The 19,040-nt window shown below is 58.4% G+C and overlaps 1 protein-coding gene and 1 long non-coding RNA gene across 5 annotated transcripts in view; one reads left to right on the top strand and one right to left on the bottom strand.

The window, feature by feature from the left end:
* The first annotated feature begins 9,154 nt into the window (after positions 1-9,154).
* On the top strand, positions 9,155-12,814 carry LOC125626409 (uncharacterized). The gene is made up of 2 exons (XR_007353768.2): positions 9,155-9,511; positions 12,367-12,814. It is a non-coding gene; the product is annotated as an uncharacterized LOC125626409 (long non-coding RNA).
* The window catches only part of LOC125626408 (G protein-coupled receptor kinase 5), a 73,327-nt gene continuing 67,080 nt past the window's right edge, over positions 12,794-19,040 (bottom strand). For all 4 annotated transcript variants that reach the window (XM_048829334.2, XM_075123374.1, XM_075123376.1 and 1 more), the window contains 3 exons: positions 18,704-18,841; positions 17,853-17,984; positions 12,794-17,305 (listed from right to left, as the gene is read on the bottom strand). In XM_048829334.2, coding sequence (XP_048685291.1) covers positions 17,186-17,305; positions 17,853-17,984; positions 18,704-18,841 — 390 coding nt within the window. In that variant the 3' untranslated portion in view covers positions 12,794-17,185. The remainder of the gene's footprint in view (positions 17,306-17,852; positions 17,985-18,703; positions 18,842-19,040) is intronic.

The following is a 19,040-nucleotide window of genomic DNA, read 5'->3' as shown; positions in this document are numbered from 1 at the left end:
ACAAGGAAACCATCCCAGACAGGGGTACCCTGAACCCCTCAGGTTTCATCTTCCCCAGAGGTGCTGGTCAGACGAGGTAGCCCAGAGCCCCTGTGGTTGTGCAGGCTGCACTTATCCACACAAAGCAGTCGCTCCCGAAGGCAAGGCCTCTGTCCAAGGACGTGGTTTTGTTTTGAAAAGTTTCAGAGGAGCAGCCGTGTTAGTCTGTATTCGCAAAAAGAACAGGAGGACTTGTGGCACCTTAGAGACTAACCCATTTATTGGAGCATGAGCTTTCGTGAGCTACAGCTCACTTCATCGGATGTAGCTCACGAAAGCTTATGCTCCAATAAATGGGTTAGTCTCTAAGGTGCCACAAGTCCTCCTGTTCTTTTTGTTTTGAAAAGTATCCAAAACCAAAACCACCCCCAAGAGCTCAGGACAGAGCCACCTCTGCAGTTCCTGGTCCCAGACGGCTAGTGTCAGTTGTAAGGCCAGAAGGGATGGTGGGCTGGCCCCCTGTGACACATGCCGGAGAGCGCCATGCACGGGGGCCGGCAGCAGAGGGATTGCTAAGACAGGAGCGCTGTCTGAATGTGGACAGGCCAGCTCACTGCGCGCAGCACGAACAACCACCGATTTCAAATCAATGTTCTCGCCTCCCAAAGCGGCGTGAGTCTGGGTCTCGGAGCGGCAGGGTTCGGATTCCCGGAGCCCTCAGCTCCAGCAAGACCTTCTGAGTCGAGCAGTCGAGTCCCGGGAAGCGAGCAGGTGGGCGTTCAGCGCTCAGAACATAGCGACAGGGTCCGTTTTACAAAAAGCAGCCGCGGCGCAAACCATCCCACCATGGGGCCCCGGTGGCCTTTGCTGCAGCATGACCTGCTCAGCAAGGTCCGTTGTTTCACCCAAGACTCTCCCGGGACTAGGGCAGTTGCAACTGGAGGGGCTGTGCGTGCTGGCGGGCTCCTCACGCAAAGGCAGATTGGCTCTAGGTGCCCAGGTGAAGTGGCACAGCCCAGCTGGCAGCGCAGGGAGAAATGCCACCCGAGAGACCAATTCAGAGCCAGGATGGAACAGGCTGCCCACAGCATGAGCGTCAAGCTGCCAGGTTTGTCTGGAGCCAGGACGTCAGGCTCTGAATCGGGGGAGCCTGGGGGCCCTGATGTTCGAGGCCTACACGCTCCTGGGCAGGGAAAGAGGAGTGACCCAAGACAGGTTATTCACTCACTGTCGTAACAATGCCTGGCTCTGACACCGTTTTCTCCTCACCCCCCTGGGAGGGACGGCAGTGCTATGATCCCTTGTGTACAGCTGGGAGCTGGGGCACAGAGAGCTCAATGACTCGCCCAGGGTCACACAGGAAACCTGTGGCGGAGAAGGGCCAATAGACCAGGGTTACTGTAGGGGGCAGCAATCACCTACCCCTTCTATTAGCCACTGGGGCCAAGAGGGGAGAGCAGGTTCCCCTAAAACTGAGCCGAGCCGCTAAGGTACTGAAGTAAACAGGGGTTTCAATCAGCTCGTGACAGCAGACACACTGTAAAGCCTGGAGCTGGGGTGTGAAGTGGCAAAGTGCTGAGGATCCAGCACCGGCCCCATGGAGCAGAGCAGGGGCTCACATGCTCGGCTCACCGCTGCAGGGGGATGCCGCGAGCCCAGCCCGAGCCCACCCTCACACAGAGCCGAGGGCTCTTTGGCTCGTTCAGTTTCCAGAGCAACAGGAACAGAGGCGATTTCCCCTGCTCTCCTCACCGTTTGCAGGGAGCCTCCAAGCAGCCGGACGGTGGGGAGACAGGCATGGGAGGCAGGGCTGCCTGGACAGAAGGTACTCGTGGCTGGAAGCACCAGATGCCCAACTGCTGCACCAGAGAGGGAGAGGTAGGTGCCGATGCCTAGAGCATTAGGGCTAACGCTCTCCCGGCTAGGGGATGCAGCCGGTTTCCTCAGGACTCGCTCGGGGACGGGCAGTCGGACACCCAGGCTGGCTGGTTATGCAGGGTAGGGGAGGCTGTCATTTTCGTTACCGGGATCATCTAGTGGAGGCTGGCATGGAAGGTGGGATGTGCTCGTCGGGCCCCAGGCTCCCAGCATGAAAGGCCCAGAAAGGACTGTCTGGAACAGACCGTTTCCCATCTCCCATCCGGCTGTAGCCTTCAGCACAACTTTGCTTGCAGGCTCTGAGCATTTTGGGGCCAGGCCAGTCTTTACCCCATATCTGCCCCCGGCCAGCATGATGGCGCCCAGCCTGGTCACCTCTACGTGCTACTGCATAGAGAGATAAAACAGCAGCAGCAACATCCCGGAGGGTCCTCGCCTTCTCTCCTGCAGCTGGGAGCAGGGAGCTCAACTGGCTGCTGGGGTTGAGAAAAGGCCCATTTCCTGCGAGAGACATTGACAAGTCTCTCGTTAGCCTGGCTGATGTCACCTTTCCCAGACACCCCCGGAGCAGGGGCACGCGCAGGAATAAAAACAGGCGGCTTTTGGAGGAGCCCGTTCTGGGCCCCCGCCGGGGCCCCCAGAGCTGGTCACTAGCACCCTGGCCGTTTCAAAAGGCAGCCTCCCCCCCCAGCATTTTACAATGCAGCTCACCCTCCGTCCTCGACACAGTGATGGACAATAGGGCCCCGGCAGGGCAGTGGGATCAAGCTGGAACATTGCACGCTGGGCCCTGAAGTCTCCAAAGGGCAAAGTCTTGCGTGTGCTCTGTACACAGTACGTAGGAGCCTTGTGCGAAGCGCTGCTCAAACAGAACAAAGACAGTCCCTGCCCCGAAGCGCTCACAGTTCGGGCTGCTCCAAACAGGGTGGAAATGGCAACATGCAGAAGTTAGGGGGTTTGTTCCAATTGGAAGGACACTTGCCTTTCACGGGACACTTCAAATCTTGGGTTTGGACAATTTTGCCTTGGAAATTTTTCAAAATGAAATTTCCTACTTTTTCTGTCCAAAACAAACAAAAGAAACGTTTCAAAACGTTTGTTTTCGTGGGAGATTTTATCCACGTCGATACCGTTTTGCAAAAACTGCATTTTCTGGCCGAAAACTGTTTGGATGCAACGTTTTCAACCAGCTGCATTTAGACTCTTGCCTTGTGGACACAGGCCTCAAGCTCCTGGCAAACGGATGGAAATCGTGTGTTCTGTGGCCTCAGCCATGTACTAAACACAGATCATAAACAGCACCCCCTGCTGCCCAGACATGACACCACCAGCAAAGCATTAGGCCCTTCTCCTAAGGACATGCTGTGGAGCTGCCCATGGGGGTCTGCAGCCCATGGGCAGCCCTGATTTAAGGGCTCTGTACTTCGGCTCCCAAGTGAGCCCGGTGTCACTGCAATCTACACCCACGGCACACAATCCTCATTGCACTTTGGGCTTCTGTGACTCACCTCACTAGTCTCACGGCTCAGCCGCCAGCAATGGGCCCGCAGGGAAAGAGGTCTGGCACCCAAACAAGAGCCTGTCAGCCAAGGTACCCCACGGCAGAGCTCTGCCACAACACGTATGGCTCCTGGGGCTCAGTTGGCAAGCAGCCATCTCAGGGAGATACAGGGCACCCTTCCCCAGGAACGGGGGGCCCAGCAGGGGCAGAGGGGGTTGATTCTAGCCCCCAGCTGGAGGAATCCAGCCAGGTGGGGCTGCAAACAGGCTCCCCAATGCAGGGTGCAGGAAGGAATTTGGAAACAATGGGCCCGATTCCCACCTCACCCTGGCAAGGGGAGGGGGGAAGATAAGCTGCTCCCATATTAAAACTCCTTCTCTCTGCCAGAGCGGTGTGCAGGGGCTGTAGTGAGCCTGCGAACCAGGCCTGACCCCTCTGAGCTTCCCAGGGAAGGAAGGCAACTCAGGCCTGACAGCCCTGTAATCCCCGCATCCCAGGCTGGGATGGTGATGGAAGGATCCCAGCCCCGTCTCCCTCCAAGGTGGATACATCAAGCAGCCAGGGCCTTTTGCCATGCGCGCAGCCCTCGAATCCCAAGGTCCTGCCTGCTCCACAGACACCAAGGATCGCAGGTCACTTCCCGAGTCAGGGCTCCCCAGGATCCTTGGCCAAGCTGTCCTCTCCCCAGCCCACTGTGCAGCGTGCGCTCTGGACATCTGGCAGCCAGCCCCGCACTGGCTGCATGTCTAGAGGGCTCTCGCAGGACATACGTTGAGAGAACAGGATCCCCAGCTGGGCTGACTCCTCTCAGCTCAGCCTGGCATGGTGCAACCAGCCCATTCTCTCCGACTCGGAGGGTGGGGCGGGGTGGGCTAATTACGGGGAGCCCAGAGCTGCTGCATTCTCTCTTTGCAGGTACCTGGAAATCCCTTCCCATGAGACCATGCTACCAACCAGACAGTGCTGAGAAGATGCCAGAATGTGTGTTCCCTTAGGAAAGGCCCGGGTTACCATGTGTGACGAAGTGGGACTGTTCTTAATGTTTCCTCTGAATAGTGTGGGGGTGCCTCAGTTTCCCCTAGGCAGTTCTTAAGTATCTAGGGGGTGGAGTAAGGGTGTATGATCATTGCAGAGCCCTAGAGGGCAGGTGTGTGCAGGGATCTGGACACAGAGAATGGCCGACACCCTGTTTCCTGGCAACTGATGGCCTGGGCCCTTCCCCCCCTGCAAGGTGAGAGCTGAAGGGTTGGAGAACAAAGGAATCAGGTGACCACCTGGCCCGGGAAAGGAACAAAGCCCAGAGGAGGAGGGGCTGGAGGGGTTTTCAGTTTGGGGCTGGCTGGGACATGGAGTGAAGTGCAGACGTGGTTGTCTGGCTCACTGCCCCCCAGAATGGACCCAGCTGAGGGGTCCCGTTCTCTGCACCTGCAAGCTCTGTTTTAGACCATGTTCCTGTCGTCTAATAAACCTTCTGTTTTACTGGCTGGCTGAGAGTCACGTCTGACTGCGAAGTTGGGGTGCAGGACCCTCTGGCTTCCCCAGGAGCGCCGCCTGAGCGGACTCGCTGTGGGAAGCGCACGGAGAGGCAGAGGATGCTGAATGCTCCGAGGTCAGACCCAGGAAGGTGGAAGCTGTGTGAGCTGTGTGTCCTGAAGACAGGCTGCTCACAGAAAGGCGACTACCCCAGAGTCCTGACTGGCTTCATGGGGAGCAGTTCCAGAGCATCGCCCAGGGACTCCGTGACAACTGGTGGCAGCGGTGGGATCTACTGCACCCCGTGGATGGCGCTTCCTGCAGTAAGTGACTGGGGAGCAGTAACACGAAGGGGGATTGCCGAGGACCAGGCCTGCTGAAGGCTCAGAGAGGAGCGGTTTCAGGGGGCGGTTAACCCCTGGGAGTGTGTGATCAGCGAGAAGGACTGTCCAGTAATGGGGTCCCCCTGGGGACTGCAGTGAGCAGTCTCAGGGGCGGAGGAGCCTGCAGCTTGGCCCGGGGAGAGAGAAGGACTTTTGCAGTAACAGGGTTCCCCTGGGGATTGCAGCGAGCAGTCCAAGGGGCGGAGGAGTCTGCAGCTCGACCCTGGCAAAGAGGGGGTGACCTCGAGAAGGGCTGGCACACTAGGGGTTCTCCCTGGAAACCGTGGGGAGCTGAGAACACACGGGCCTGTGAGTCCACAACAACTTGGGAGGAGCGGAGTGATGGCCTGTCACCGTCTCCTTAAGAAGGACACTGTAACCCTGTGCAGAAAGAGAGGGTTGAGCATTGGAAAGTTCACCAAAGCAGAGTTAATCGTACAGCTGGAGGAGGATGACCGCTCTAAGGAACAGATTCCTGACCCCAACTGGGGCTATAGCAGGATCTGGGAGCAGCTGGAGCGGGAGCCAGGCATCGCCAAGACTCCTGTCCCCGACCAGACGAGGGTCTTCACGATCGGGTTCCCCATCGGGGGATCGAGACGGACGGGATTGGAGCGGAGTCTGAGAGAGCAAGAGGACCGTGGGAGACAGCGAGAGCCCGAGAAAGAGCTGCAGAAGCAGCAGCAGCATGAACTGGCGGTGGTGGGGCGGAGAGGCCGAGGGGACCTCCCCGGGGTGAGTGGGGATAGATCCCGGGGGGCCAGTTCCGCAGGGAACCTCGAGACTAAATTGCTGCCCCTAGTTAAGGGGGGGGGCGTGGATGCCCACCTCACTGCCTTTGAGCAGGCTGGAGATCTGAACCAGGGGGACCCTGCGGAAAACCCCGGTGTCTAGCTCCCTTGCTGGGTCCCAAGGCCACAGACTCCATCAGCCAGATGGTTGGGGATGTGGACAGGCTCCCACTCCTGACCCCAACCTATATGTCTGTGTGGAGTTCCCTGGGGTCGGGCCCCTCGGACCCCCAGTGGGAGTGGAAGGTGATGGTCAATAGGGAGACATTCCTGGGGTGGCGAGATCCTGGGACAGAGAGAACTGGTGTCAGACCCTGGGTGGTGCAGCCTCAGAGGCTGAGGGCCTGTGTGAGCTGGGTGAGGGTCCCAGGGACGAAGCCCCTCGCCCTGCCTATGGCCCAGATCCCTGTGCAGACCCAGGAGGGGTTGGGCTGGCTGGCCGTTGGGGTGCCCCAGGACACCAGCTGCGAGACCCTGTTGTGGGGTGACTGTGTCTCTTTGGGACAGGATCCAGGCCCTGCTCCTGTAACTGCCGAGGGTTTGAATTTGAATCCAGGGAACCAATCGGTGGAGAGGGAAATGGTCAGTGAAAATGCAGATGACCTGGCTGGCAGCAGGGAGGAGCCGCTAGGCTCAGGCTACCTGCCTGCCTGTAACCAGACCCCTGGGACTCGGTGGGACAGAGAGATGCTCCCTGCCCCCTTGCACACCAGACTGGGGACTGTCGCTGGCTCTGATGCAGTGAGGAAAGCAGCGAGCTCGCTGCCTGCCCCCACTGGGACAGCAAGGGCAGCGCTGAGCATGGGGGGAGCTGAGACCCCAGCTGAGTGGGGGGAGACACAGGCAGGGCAGGGGATCTGTGGGGAGTGGCAAGGTGCTTGGTAAGGGAAGTTTGGATGAGCCTAGGCAGCCTTGTGAGCTGATGGCTGTGTCCAGTCAGCAGGGTGGGAAGGCGAGGAGAGTGGAAGATGAGAGTCCCTGGACCTTACCTGTTAGCTGGGTGGAGAATTGGGACAGTGAAGGAAATGGGTCTCTGTCTGTCAGGGGTATTGACTTGCCTATGGAGGGAGCTACCCTGATCTCCAAGCAGTTGTCTGTGACCAGCCTTGTGTGCTGGGACAAGGGGAAAGAGATCCCAAGCTGTGTGTCTGGTAAAGGAGAAAGTGTGTCCGGCTCTTCTTGGTCTGTGGAGCAGACAGAAGGGGCCTTTCAGCCTGTGATGGTTGAGGGTCGTGCAGTTGTCTCAGAGCTGGTTCTGGACTCAGCTAAAGCCCAGGAAGGGAAGGGTCCTAAGTTTCTGTCTGCTCGGGAGAATGGCCCTGTAACTAGGTCGCATCCAGTTAGGGTCTATGTAAAATCCCAGAGCCCAGACAATTCTGGTGCTTGTATTTTGCCTGTTGCTCCTGTGTTGTTGGAAAGGGTGGAGCAACTCTGTCTAATCAGGGTGAGATCCTAGCCAGGGCACAAGGAGAGCATGAAGGTGTGTGATTGTGTTACCTACTGAGGGTGTGGAAACCTGTAGCAAGGAGGAAAAGATTCCTGAACTTGTGTGTGGCAAAGGGAAGGAGAATGCTTCTAACCTTTTATCTAGGAAGTCTGTAAGTTTGCCTGAAAGGGGATTGTGTAGGAATCCGCCTGATGGGCCAGAGGTGATTCTGGATGTAAGGGAGACCCAGAAAGAGTCTGTTGTTGCTCAGGAAAGTGCTCCCCTAGAGCAAGCCCTAGGTAAAGAGGGTAAGAGCAGAATTTCTGGGAGGGGTGAATTGTTGCATAGAAAAGCCCTTGGGAAAGGAATCCTCATGGAGTCTTTGCAAGCAGTTTACTGCAACTGAAGGGTGTGAAAGTGATTTAATCAAGAAAGTTTCAGTTCCTAACAGCCAGAAATTTTCTGTTGTGAATGGATCCACTGACTTTGCTGTTGAAAGATCCAGTGTGGATAGCTTTGAGAAGGTCTCAGATGGAGTGAAAGCTGTTAAGAAAGGTATACCGTCCTATAACCAAGTGGCTGTGTTTGGCCAGCTTGTTGGGGAGACAAGGTTGTTGAGAAAGGTATGTCTCCATGCTAGTTCTGTAAGTGAACAGTATGTGGCCCAGGTCAAGATGGTGGCCCTTAACCAAGAGAGCCCGAATTGCAGCCCTCCAGACTGGAGCTCTGGGAGAAAACCCAATCCCAGTTTGACCCCCTGGGTTTTTGGGGTGGCCAAAGGGCATGGGCTGCAGAAACCTTCCCACATGCAGCCTGCTAGTGCTATCGACCACCCCCGACCTAAGGGAGGGCGTGAAACTGGAAGGGCCTGGTGTAACTCCTACCAAGGAATGGGAGAGATGCTGGGGCATCCATGGGAACGTTGGTGGCTTCGAACTTCCCCAGGTCACCGGGTAAAGTGACCCCGCTCAGTTCGATCTCGAAGGAGGGAGAGATGTGACGAAGTGGGACTGTTCTTAATGTTTCCTCTGAATAGTGTGGGGGTGCCTCAGTTTCCCCTAGGCAGTTCTTAAGTATCTAGGGGGTGGAGTAAGGGTGTATGATCATTGCAGAGCCCTAGAGGGCAGGTGTGTGCAGGGATCTGGACACAGAGAATGGCCGACACCCTGTTTCCTGGCAACTGATGGCCTGGGCCCTTCCCCCCCTGCAAGGTGAGAGCTGAAGGGTTGGAGAACAAAGGAATCAGGTGACCACCTGGCCCGGGAAAGGAACAAAGCCCAGAGGAGGAGGGGCTGGAGGGGTTTTCAGTTTGGGGCTGGCTGGGACATGGAGTGAAGTGCAGACGTGGTTGTCTGGCTCACTGGCCCCCAGAATGGACCCAGCTGAGGGGTCCCGTTCTCTGCACCTGCAAGCTCTGTTTTAGACCATGTTCCTGTCGTCTAATAAACCTTCTGTTTTACTGGCTGGCTGAGAGTCACGTCTGACTGCGAAGTTGGGGTGCAGGACCCTCTGGCTTCCCCAGGAGCGCCGCCTGAGCGGACTCGCTGTGGGAAGCGCACGGAGAGGCAGAGGATGCTGAATGCTCCGAGGTCAGACCCAGGAAGGTGGAAGCTGTGTGAGCTGTGTGTCCTGAAGACAGGCTGCTCACAGAAAGGCGACTGCCCCAGAGTCCTGACTGGCTTCATGGGGAGCAGTTCCAGAGCATCGCCCAGGGACTCCGTGACACCATGAACCGCACAGAGGGGCTGGGGAGCGGTCCCCAGCTCAGCGAGAACACAACATGGTCTCCGTTGGCCCCGGAGCCGTCCCCGTGGGAGTCCCACACCATCGTTGCGGTGACTATCTTCTGCTGCGTGTGCTTGCTGCATTTATCTGCCTTCCTGTACACCATCTGCTTCCAGATCCAGGGCCACTCCAGGCCAGCCCCCCGCCTTGCCAGCCCCGGTGTCTACGAGGAGAACGAGATTGCCACCTTCCAGCCGTCCCCCTCTGCCACCGATACGCCAGCCAGGGCCAACCCCTCCCGAGAGCAGCAAGAGGGTGAAGCCAAGACACCGCCGACGCCAGCTCTGCGGCTGATGTAAGTCAGGGAAGCTGCTGATTTCCATGGAGCAAAGCTGATTTGCATCCACTAGGGATCCGGCCCAAGTGGAGGACATGGTTTAAGGGCCCAGCCACTGTTTGCACCAGTGTGACACAGAGGGGGCTAAATCGTGGCTTCTAGCAGCCTACTGTGTCTTTGCTAGGGACTGCAGCACAGTCCTGGACACCCATGGCTGGCGACACCCATGGCTGGCAGCCCCAGGCAGGCCAGCCCCGAGGGAGCTCTCCCCAGGCCCAGCAGGGTCTCAGCGTGGGACAAAGGGCCAAGCTCATTCACCAGCTCCACCCGTCCTAGTGGGGGAGACTGTTCCACCTGCCCCCGCTCATGCCTGCCCCCCTCCCTGCACCTGGTACTGCTGGGGGCCCCTCGCCAAAGGGGGCGGCGCAAAAGCGGTGTCACCCCCCAGGCAGCATGGGTGGAGCAGGCAGTCTGACATCCAAGGGGAAAGCCACCCTGCAACCTTGGGGGAACGAGTGCTGCTTAGCCCATGGGCATGGTGCAGGACCTGGCTCGTGGGGCTGGCGTCTGGCCTTTTCCCGGGAGAGCCCCAATGCACAACGCTCCCCTCCATGAACACAGCACACGTGGTGAGCAGGACGGGCTTGTGCATGGGCGCGGGACACACAGGGTCAAGTCCCAGCTCTGCCACACGCTGCCTCGGTTACTCTGGGCCAACGCAGCAGTCGATGGGGATAAGGACCTCCCTTGGTCTGGCTTGGCTAGTCCGGCTGTGAGCTCTCTTGGGCAGGGACCATCCTTGCTATGTATAGCACCAAGGGGCCTTGAGTGCCACTGAAACAGCCTCCAGGATCCAAACCCTGCACACCCGCTCCCTGCAGTAGCCTCCATCCCAGACCCAGCTGCAGGTACTGGAAGCTTTTTAAGTTGCAGTCACTACAGTGGTTTACCTTGTTCTCCAGGAGCTGGGGATTGAGTCTTCTCCCGGGCTCCAGACAGGAGCTTTTAGCCAGAGGGCAAAGGCAGACAGCCTGCAGGAAAAATCCCCCTTGCAAGTAGGCCTGGGAGCTTCCCCTTCCCACAGGAACAAGCAGAAGAGCTCAGCCCTCTCTGCACCAGGGGCCCATTGGTGGCACCTGTGGGAGGAGGCTGGTGCTAATTGATCGTTAGGGGGAAGGCAGCAGCTTGCAGGTGTGTGAGGGGCTTTAGCAGACAGGGCTTTGGCTTCAGTCTGAAACCTGTGCCAGGCTCCGATACAGGCTGATCCATGGACTAGCTCTCCGCAGGCCTGCCCCACCCACTCACCAAGGGTGGGTAGGGGCTCGGGCACTGCCATTTGGTTTTCCTGCCCACACAGCGCTGCATGGGAGCCATGTGGTAACAGTGCAGAGGGCAAGAGCGCCAGGAGGGAGCACAGACCGCTCCCAAGGGCGGGGCAGCAAGGACCTGCCACCAGCCTACACTGCGGCACAAAGCGGGGAGCTGCCAATGGCCCTGCAGCTAGGGAGGGGTGTGGAGATGCTAGAATCCAGCTTCCCCACCCCTCCAGGCAGCTGGGCCCCTTTGTCAGCTCCCCCTCCCCTACCACAGAGCCTGCCACCCCAGCCAGCACCCCGTCGGCCTGCTCCCGTGGCAGGGGTGGAAACGCTCCCTCAGGGCGCTACCCTCAACACCGCAGGTTGCAGGACTGGCCCCAGGGGGGTGTAGGCGAGGGGTCTGCACTACGGGGCGCTTTCCTTTCCCTGCCTGGGCAAGCGGCGAGAAGCGTAACCCCCTGCCTGCGCTGGCCAACAATGGGGGAAATGGCACCGCACTCCAGGAGCGCCCCAACCGCCCCACTGCGGGCTGCAATGGGCCCTGCTACCCCCTTGTGAGATGCAGCAGGGGGACGCTTGCCCTGCTGCTGCTCCTGTCCAGCAGAGAGGGGACGTGTCTTCAGCGTGGTCACTTTGGGGGCCCAGAGAGCTGGGGGCAGCAGCTCCCGGAGGGGCGGCTCATGGAGTTCTGCAGAGGGCAGCAGGCCCTCAGGCATCTGCAGCGCAAGAGGGGGTAAAAGGGCCAGAGCAGAAGCTGGGCCTGGTGTCCCGTTTCCTGCAGACACAGTTGGGCTACAGCAGCAGCCTGTGTGCATTGCAGACACCTGTGTCCCCTAGCAAGGGCCAAGTCCACCAGAGCCCGTCTCCCTGCCAGGGTCCCCGCTTGCACTGGCATTCCCCTCCGCCCGGCCTCTCCTTGCCCGCTTGCACTGGCATTCACCCTCTGCTCAGCCTCTCCTGGCCTGCTTGCAGGGCCTCGGCCAGACTCTGAGGAGAGCCCAGCTCATGGGGCGCACCCCCCACGTTGGGTGCGGAGCTGAAATCTGACAGCCCTGCACTGCTTCCCGCTGGGGCCACCCAGTGGCCAAGAGAGCTCCCTGCAGCTCAGGGGTCTGACAATTCATTGAAAAAAGGACATGTAAAGCCGGGTGGGTTGTTTCAAAGACCGTTTTACCCCTCTAATGGGCTACAGGGGAAGCACTCAGGAACCGCACGGAGGATGAAGGGGCTCAGGGCTTATGGGACTCATCTTATTTGGTGGGGAGATCAGCAGAGTCCTAGCTATGCAGTCGCCATGTACCCCTAGCACCAGTGACGGGTTGCTAGGGCACATGGGGGCCTGGCAGAGAACCAACAGCCTCTGTTTCTAGAGCGGCAGCATGGGCCAGTGCTGAGAGCACAGCAGCGGATGCGGTCACCATGTCCCTAAGACACCTTAAGGAACATTCCCGCTCTGTGCCTCAGTTTCCCCATATCTGTGAGATAGATGATGGCACCTACCTCTGTTAAATGCTTTGGGAGTCATGGCTGAGGAGCTAAGGAGTGTTATCGCTGCAGGAAAACGTCCCTCGGAAGGAGCTCTCTCCCCTCATTATTCAGAAGATTCTTGTGTGTTGAAGTTAACTCAGCTAGGCCGGAAGCCTGCAGATTACACTCCACGGAGCAGCACTGACAGCCAGCCAGACTGCTGCTGCAGGTTATGGCCTCAATCCTGCGATCGCACCTGCCTGGGCTGGCCCCAACACCCACATGAAGCCCAAAGAGTCCAGCTGCACGGATCTGGTTGCAGGACCCAGCCTTTTCTTTGCACTCCCTACTGAATGGCTTTGACAAACTTGCGTGGCTGATCAGTGAAATGGAAAGTATCACATACACACACAGCACTCATGTTTCTAGGGGAAGGTGTGTATATTGTTACTGGTGGGGGGCAGGAAAACCAAAAATACCTGTATATCCGAAAGTTACAAGGGCACAATCCAAAAAATAAAAATGACCACGCATGTAATTTCAGTGCTTTACAAAATGGAAGCGGAAAAAAAGAAAACCAACCTAAAATATAGTCCTGTAATTAAATTACAAATTAGAAAGTTGTAAAAGCTTACTACAAAAATACAGCGGAGTAAGAGGGCTTCTCCTCGACTGGGGTGAAGCGACATCCCCTTTTTCCTCTGAGAGGTTGGGTTTGTTTTGTTTTAAATTCCCTATAAAAATATCCCTGAAACATGGAAGTGTACAAGTCATCACATGGCTTGGTTTGCTGCTTTTAGCTTTAAAATGTACATCCAGGCACTCACCATATAAGTATTTACAAATGTTTACAAATGTACAAAAACCAAACTGAATACACCAGAACCAGGAATTTACAGTGTAAAAAACCAATCCAAAGCCCATGGATGCTGAGAGAAAGGAAAATACAAAAATACAGGTGTCCTTTTGCAAGGGGGAAATTCAGTCTTGTTTGGAATCCCCAGGGCTGCCCGCTGGAGAAACTGGCATGAGACCACCACCCTGTCCTTGCATAGAAACAGACACTGTCCATGCGGCACACAGTCTCTCTCTGGACAAGGTCCGTGGGTCACGGAGCATCTTTTCAGCAAAAGGCAGTTCTCAGTCTGTTAAACAAACACACCCATTTTCTCTCTCACACACCTTGTTTTCAATGGTATCAGAACACACTTTCCTCTCCGATGAGATGGAGCAGGATACAATCATATTCAAGAAACTTTCTCTGCCCAGCCCCCAAAACAGAATTCAAAAAACCAAGCACGGATTATTTCAGGATGTCTGCTGAGGCTCCAGGGATAAGAGACATGGCATCTGAAACAATCTTTCCCAGTTCATTTACACCAAAGCCATCAGTCTGTATTTTTCAGAGGGACAGTCATGTCATCTAGGCCCAAGAGTTACTTTTTCCTAAATGAAGTGTTTCACAGAATTTAACAATTGTTTGGAGCAGCCTGAAAGTGTCAATGAACTACACCTAGTCTGGTTTTACACCTCCTCCTGCAGCATTTGCAACCCACACTCTGCAATCTTGGGCTGGTTCTGGAGAACTAGGAAGTGAAACCCACTGACACCAACCTACCTAATTTCTGCCTCCAAGCTGAGCGAAATGCATGAAGGAAACAAGAATACAACTTTTTGCAACCATTTTCTGTTTCGGTTCCTGTTGGTAACTTGAGTGCAGAGGGATCAGTGTTTTTTTAATTTGGGTTGAGGCTGTTCAACAGTCTAGAGGATTTAGACACATCTTCCATTGATGCATCTAAATCTCCTACAACATTGCACTGTTTTCCCCCGATCTGTTTGCACTTCTAGCCAAGCAGGTTGCCAAGACCAGGGCAAAGCGAGATCCACGCCAGTCCAGCCAAGCCAAGGCCTGGGTCACAGACACTTCCAGAGACCAAACCCAGACCCCAACTGCTTAGCTCCAGCAATGCTCCCTGGGAGCAGCCTTACTCCTGTGCCATCACCCTACATTTCACCAGCAATGACAGCTCTATCCGCACTGGCAAAGATGGGACCCACAAGTCACCAGCACCACAGCCCCGCTGGCGAGAGCTGTCGTGCGGGCCGGGCTCAAAGCTGGGTGAGAGACGGGCCCCAGCCCGCCTACATGGCAGCTGCCACCAGCAGGGACTCAGCTCCCAGTTCCACCAGTGCAAACCAGACTGGAGAGGTGAAGATTCCTCCCGCACAACCACCAAGTAATCAGGAGTCCAGCCAGGCCTGGAACCCCATCACCCTGCTGTGCTCCCAGAGATTCCCCCTCCCCAGAGGAGACATGCTCACGCTGGAAGTAATTCGAATGTGGGACCTGCTGAGGTCACCACAGGCATGGCTCACGCTCCAGCTGAGAAAGGGGAGGAGCATAAGGCTGTAATACCCTTTCTTACCACAGGGGGCAGGTGTCAGTCAGACAGAAATGGCTAATCTTTGGGGCACGGCTCTCAAGGTGCGTTCTGGTCAGGCCTAGAGGACCATGGCAGGGGTCAGCTGGGTGGCCAGCTTTACCCGCTGCTCTAGGCATGATGAGAGGGAGAGCTCGAGTGGGACTGCACGGCACAGCCTGCCTTTAACCTTGGTCCCCACATCAGAGAGCCCCTCCCTTGGGACACGAGTCCCATGGGGCAGATTGTCCACATGGAGCATCTTGTTTGGATTCCGATGAGCCAAGCAGCCGGGCAGAACGTGCAGCTCCCTCAACAGCCAGCAGCTGGGGCTGGAAGAGCTGGGCTACGTGCCCCTCTGGACCTTGTGGCCCACTCCCGCCATCGAGTTCCCCAAGGAGCGGTGAGGCCGGAGAACAAAAGGGGGATTGTGCATTGGACTTGGAATCAGGGCAAAGCCACAAAGTGCAACGAGTCTGCCACTCTCGGCCTGGCAGATCTGGCACGGCTCAGGAGTCTGTTATTGCCAGCCCCGGCTCTTGGGACAACAAAGCCTCACGGGCCAATCTCGAGAGAGGAGCCTTTGCAAAGGAGCTCTTTTGGCAACTACTGACCTGGGGGGTGGAGACGAAGGAATTGTTTCACATAAAGAGGAATTGAAAAGCGTTTCCCTTGTCACAGCTCATGATGTCGCTAGCACCAGGCAGAACTGGGGGCTTCCTTCCCTACCCAGCCCTAGGGGGTGGGGACACCAGCCAGTGGGACAAGAGAGGGGGTCTTTACTCTGGCCTCAGCAGGGGAGCAAAGAGGCATCCAGGGCTGTATGAAGACATCTGAGTCACGCTGAAGTCTGAGCGAATGCTGGGTGCGCATTCAGCAGTTCATGCTAGGGGGTGGTTCCATGGAAAACTCTTCACTCCCCTGCTTACAGCCCGAGTTTCTTCCGCTGAGAGCAGCTCTTGCTTTAGCACCAAATATGTTAAGAGTGACAGATTCCCAGGCACAAGGCCAGCACAGACCCTAAAGATAAAAACACAAACCATGTCTGGCCCAGTGCCGGGCTCCCTGCACGCTGCCAGGCCCCTAACAGCACACAAATGCTCGCCATGAGACAACAAGCAGCTCTGGGGCTCAGGTGCTATGAAAACAGATTGCCCCCCCTCCATCCCCACTCAGCAACAGCGCTCAGGTCCCACCTGAGCCCACAGCACCTCCCAGCCGCCTGCGTTCCAGCCCGAAGCCAAGACGACTTCCCTGCCATGGCTTGCTCCCAGGCAAGTGGCAGCCCAGGGGCCCGTGGCCAGTCCCATGGCAAGACTCTCCCATGCAGGGTCAGGGGGTCTTAGTCTCACCCTTTGGGCCAGGCTATGAGCTATCGTCGTAGGCTGCTAGACCCTGGGTAGGTGGCAGCTGAGAGAACCAGGAGCGACCTCCCGCTGGGCCGAGGGCAGGAGCAGGAGTCGGAGGGGAACTGACTGACTCTTTGGGACACTTGCTTAGAGAACAGAAGCGGTGCGGGAAGCCGGAGGTGCTGGGTTTGCGGGGAGGGTGAGAGGAGAAGGGGTTTGGTCATTGCTCCCTTCACCAATTCTCTCCAGCAAGGGAGCGTGGGTGCAACTGACTGATGGCCTTCGTGACCCCAAATTCAAGGGCCCCTGGGTCCTACTCCACTCAAACAGCCTCCTTGCTACCCCGGCCTGGGCTTCCCCAACCCTGCTGGTGCCCCTCAATCCCAACCTGCAGCCGGGACTGAGAGGAGCCAAGCAGTGACAATACACACTGCACACCTGCCCCCGGGTCTCTGCAGCCAGCTGGCTATGGCCAGCCCCTATTCAGCCTGAGCAGCTAGGGGCTCCCACCTGGGCTGTGAGCCCCGCCCCTCCTCTCACCCAGACCCCACAGGCAGGGGTGTAACACCGGGGGAGCCCCCCTCTCCCCGACAGATGCAGGGTGGGCACAATGCCGACAGTACCTCCCAGGGCAGGGTTTGCCGCAGGAACCGCGTTGGGGGGACACAGCGGGAGCAGCTGGGAGAGGCCACCCCAGTGATCACGGCAAGGAAGCTATTGGCAACAACAAACACCGACTCCACCCTCCCGCGTGAACACACAGATGGATCCAGGCTCCCTTGAGCAGTCTGTGCCTGGCATGCAGCCGTGCCAGGTCCTGCCAGCGCGACGGGCCCCCGGGAGCAGGGCTGAGAGGGCTCCGGTTACCCAGAGGCGAGGCGGATGGGGTGAGGTGCAGTGAGAGTATCTGGCACGCAGTCCTGGGCGGGGGCTGCATCTTCCCACTCGGCCTCCAGGAGTGACTCAGCCCAGCAGGGCAGGGTGACGGAACAGCCCCTCACCCCAGCTCTGGCGCCAACAGCCTCAGCTTCACATCCACGGTAACCCTGAGACGGCAAGGACGGCAGCTCCACGGGCGGGCTCCGGGCCTGCCCATGCTGGCTCTAACGGAGCAGGGTCTCCATGGGAGCAGGGGGGTCAGGAAGGCGCCTGCGCCATGGCCCGGCCTTGGCCGGCGGAGTTGGCCGTGGGCGGATGCGAGTTCACGCCCGCTGTGAGGTTGGAGTGTGTGTTGGTGCTGATGGTGTAGTCCGCCGGCTGCGGGGGAGACAGGGACAGAGAGCGTCAGATAGGGGCTCAGCCACTCCCGCCTGCGAGCCACGGGCTCCCCCACGATCAGCCTGGCCAGGAAGGCAAGGGACAGGGGAGGGGCTACTAGAGAGACCCCAGGAACCTTCCCTCAGTGCCAGGACGTCTGCAAGGGCAGCAGCCCAGCTGGGCAGAGATACCCACCCACGGAGGGAAGTGTCAGGGCTGGCTACGTGCCCGAGCCCTTCATACCAACGGCACAGAAACCAGCCGGGGCCGGCGTGGGCCAAAGGCGTCCACACAGCCGACGGGGGGTTACCGGGCCAGTCTCAGCCATGAGATGCCTTCTGCTGGTCTGAAGGGGCGTTGGCTTCCCCTGGGCCGGAGTGGGTCAGCGTCGAGCCAGCCTTGGCTATAGGTGCTGGCTGAAAGCAGGCGTGGAGCGGGGCAGTCTCCAGCACCTGCTGCAGTGCATGGGGGAACCCCAGCAAGGCCAGGGTCCCAGGGCGGGGCAAACACCTCAGGGACCGTGGGCAGGACACACAACGGGCCTTACGTGCCGCCGGAAGAGCCGCTGAAGCAGGCTGCGCTTGGGGGGCTCGGGGAGCTGCTTCCAGTCCAGATCCGGGGAGCGCAACCCATTTGGTCCAAACACATTCAGGTCTTTAAAGCACTCGGTCTCGATCATCTGGGGAGAGGCGCACAGGGGAAAGCTCAGCGGGAGGCGCCCGGGGCCACAGGCAGCCCAGAGATGGGACCGTTCCCCAGGCGATCAGAGGCAGGCTCCCTGGGGAGGGCAGTCTCCCTGTGTGTCTGGGAGCAGGGGGCTGGCCAAGCTGGATACATTGGGGTGACAGCACACTAGTGCCATCCCTGGGAGCCAGCAAGAGGAGGGACAGCCCCATGGGGCTAGGGCAGGATCAGGCTCTTTGTATTCCTCAGTTTAAGCCATGGGGCTCCTGCCCCTCCTCCCAGGGCAGCTCCTTCCTGCTGGGTCACCCAGCCTCCATTCCCACCCACCCTCCTAAGGGCTTGCAGCTGTAGGGCAGAGGCCTGGATCCCAGCTCCCCCAGGCTCTACCCCAGCATGGTTTCCTCCCAGACCCTGCCGTGGGAACCAGCTGCCCAAGAGGGAAGCCCACCACCCATCCTGCCTGAGAGGAGTTTGCACACCCTGGCGCGCCCCACAGCCCTGGCACGGAGGCAGAGGGCTCGGGAATCAGGGCACCAATCTTCTTATGGGGAAAGCAGACAGGCCAGAGCCCCCTGGCCAGCAATATGGACTCAGCCTCCCTCCTTGCCAGCTGCTGTGCCAGAGAGAGCCATGGGGGCACTGTCTGCAGGGACACATAGTGGGGTGAGGGGGGTGTTCGGTTGTTATGGCTGAATCCCTCCCCCCGCCCCGTACCTCATTCTGCCAGGGGATGGAGACGCTGCCCGTGGCGAATTTGGCGTAGAAGTCACTGTCCGTTTGGTCCAGGTTGACGCCCTTGACGGTGGAGAACTGCTCGATGTCCAGCACGTCCTTGCAGTACACGGCCCGAGGCTGCAGGGCCCATGGAGAGTGCTCAGCGTGGGGCAGGGAACTGACCGCCCCAGGGCACTGCCGGGCCCACGGAGAGCGCTCAGCATGGGGCAGGGGACTGACCGCCCTAGGGCCCATACCCCAGTGCTGCACGACCCAGAGAGCGCGCTCAGCGTGGGGCAGGGGACTGACCGCCCCAGGGAAGTGCCGGGCCCACGGA

Source organism: Caretta caretta, chromosome 26 (genome assembly GCF_965140235.1).
Source record: "Caretta caretta isolate rCarCar2 chromosome 26, rCarCar1.hap1, whole genome shotgun sequence".
NCBI classification, from domain to species: Eukaryota; Metazoa; Chordata; order Testudines; family Cheloniidae; genus Caretta; species Caretta caretta.
Note: the sequence above shows the minus strand (reverse complement) of the source record. Positions and strands in the feature narration are given on the sequence as shown.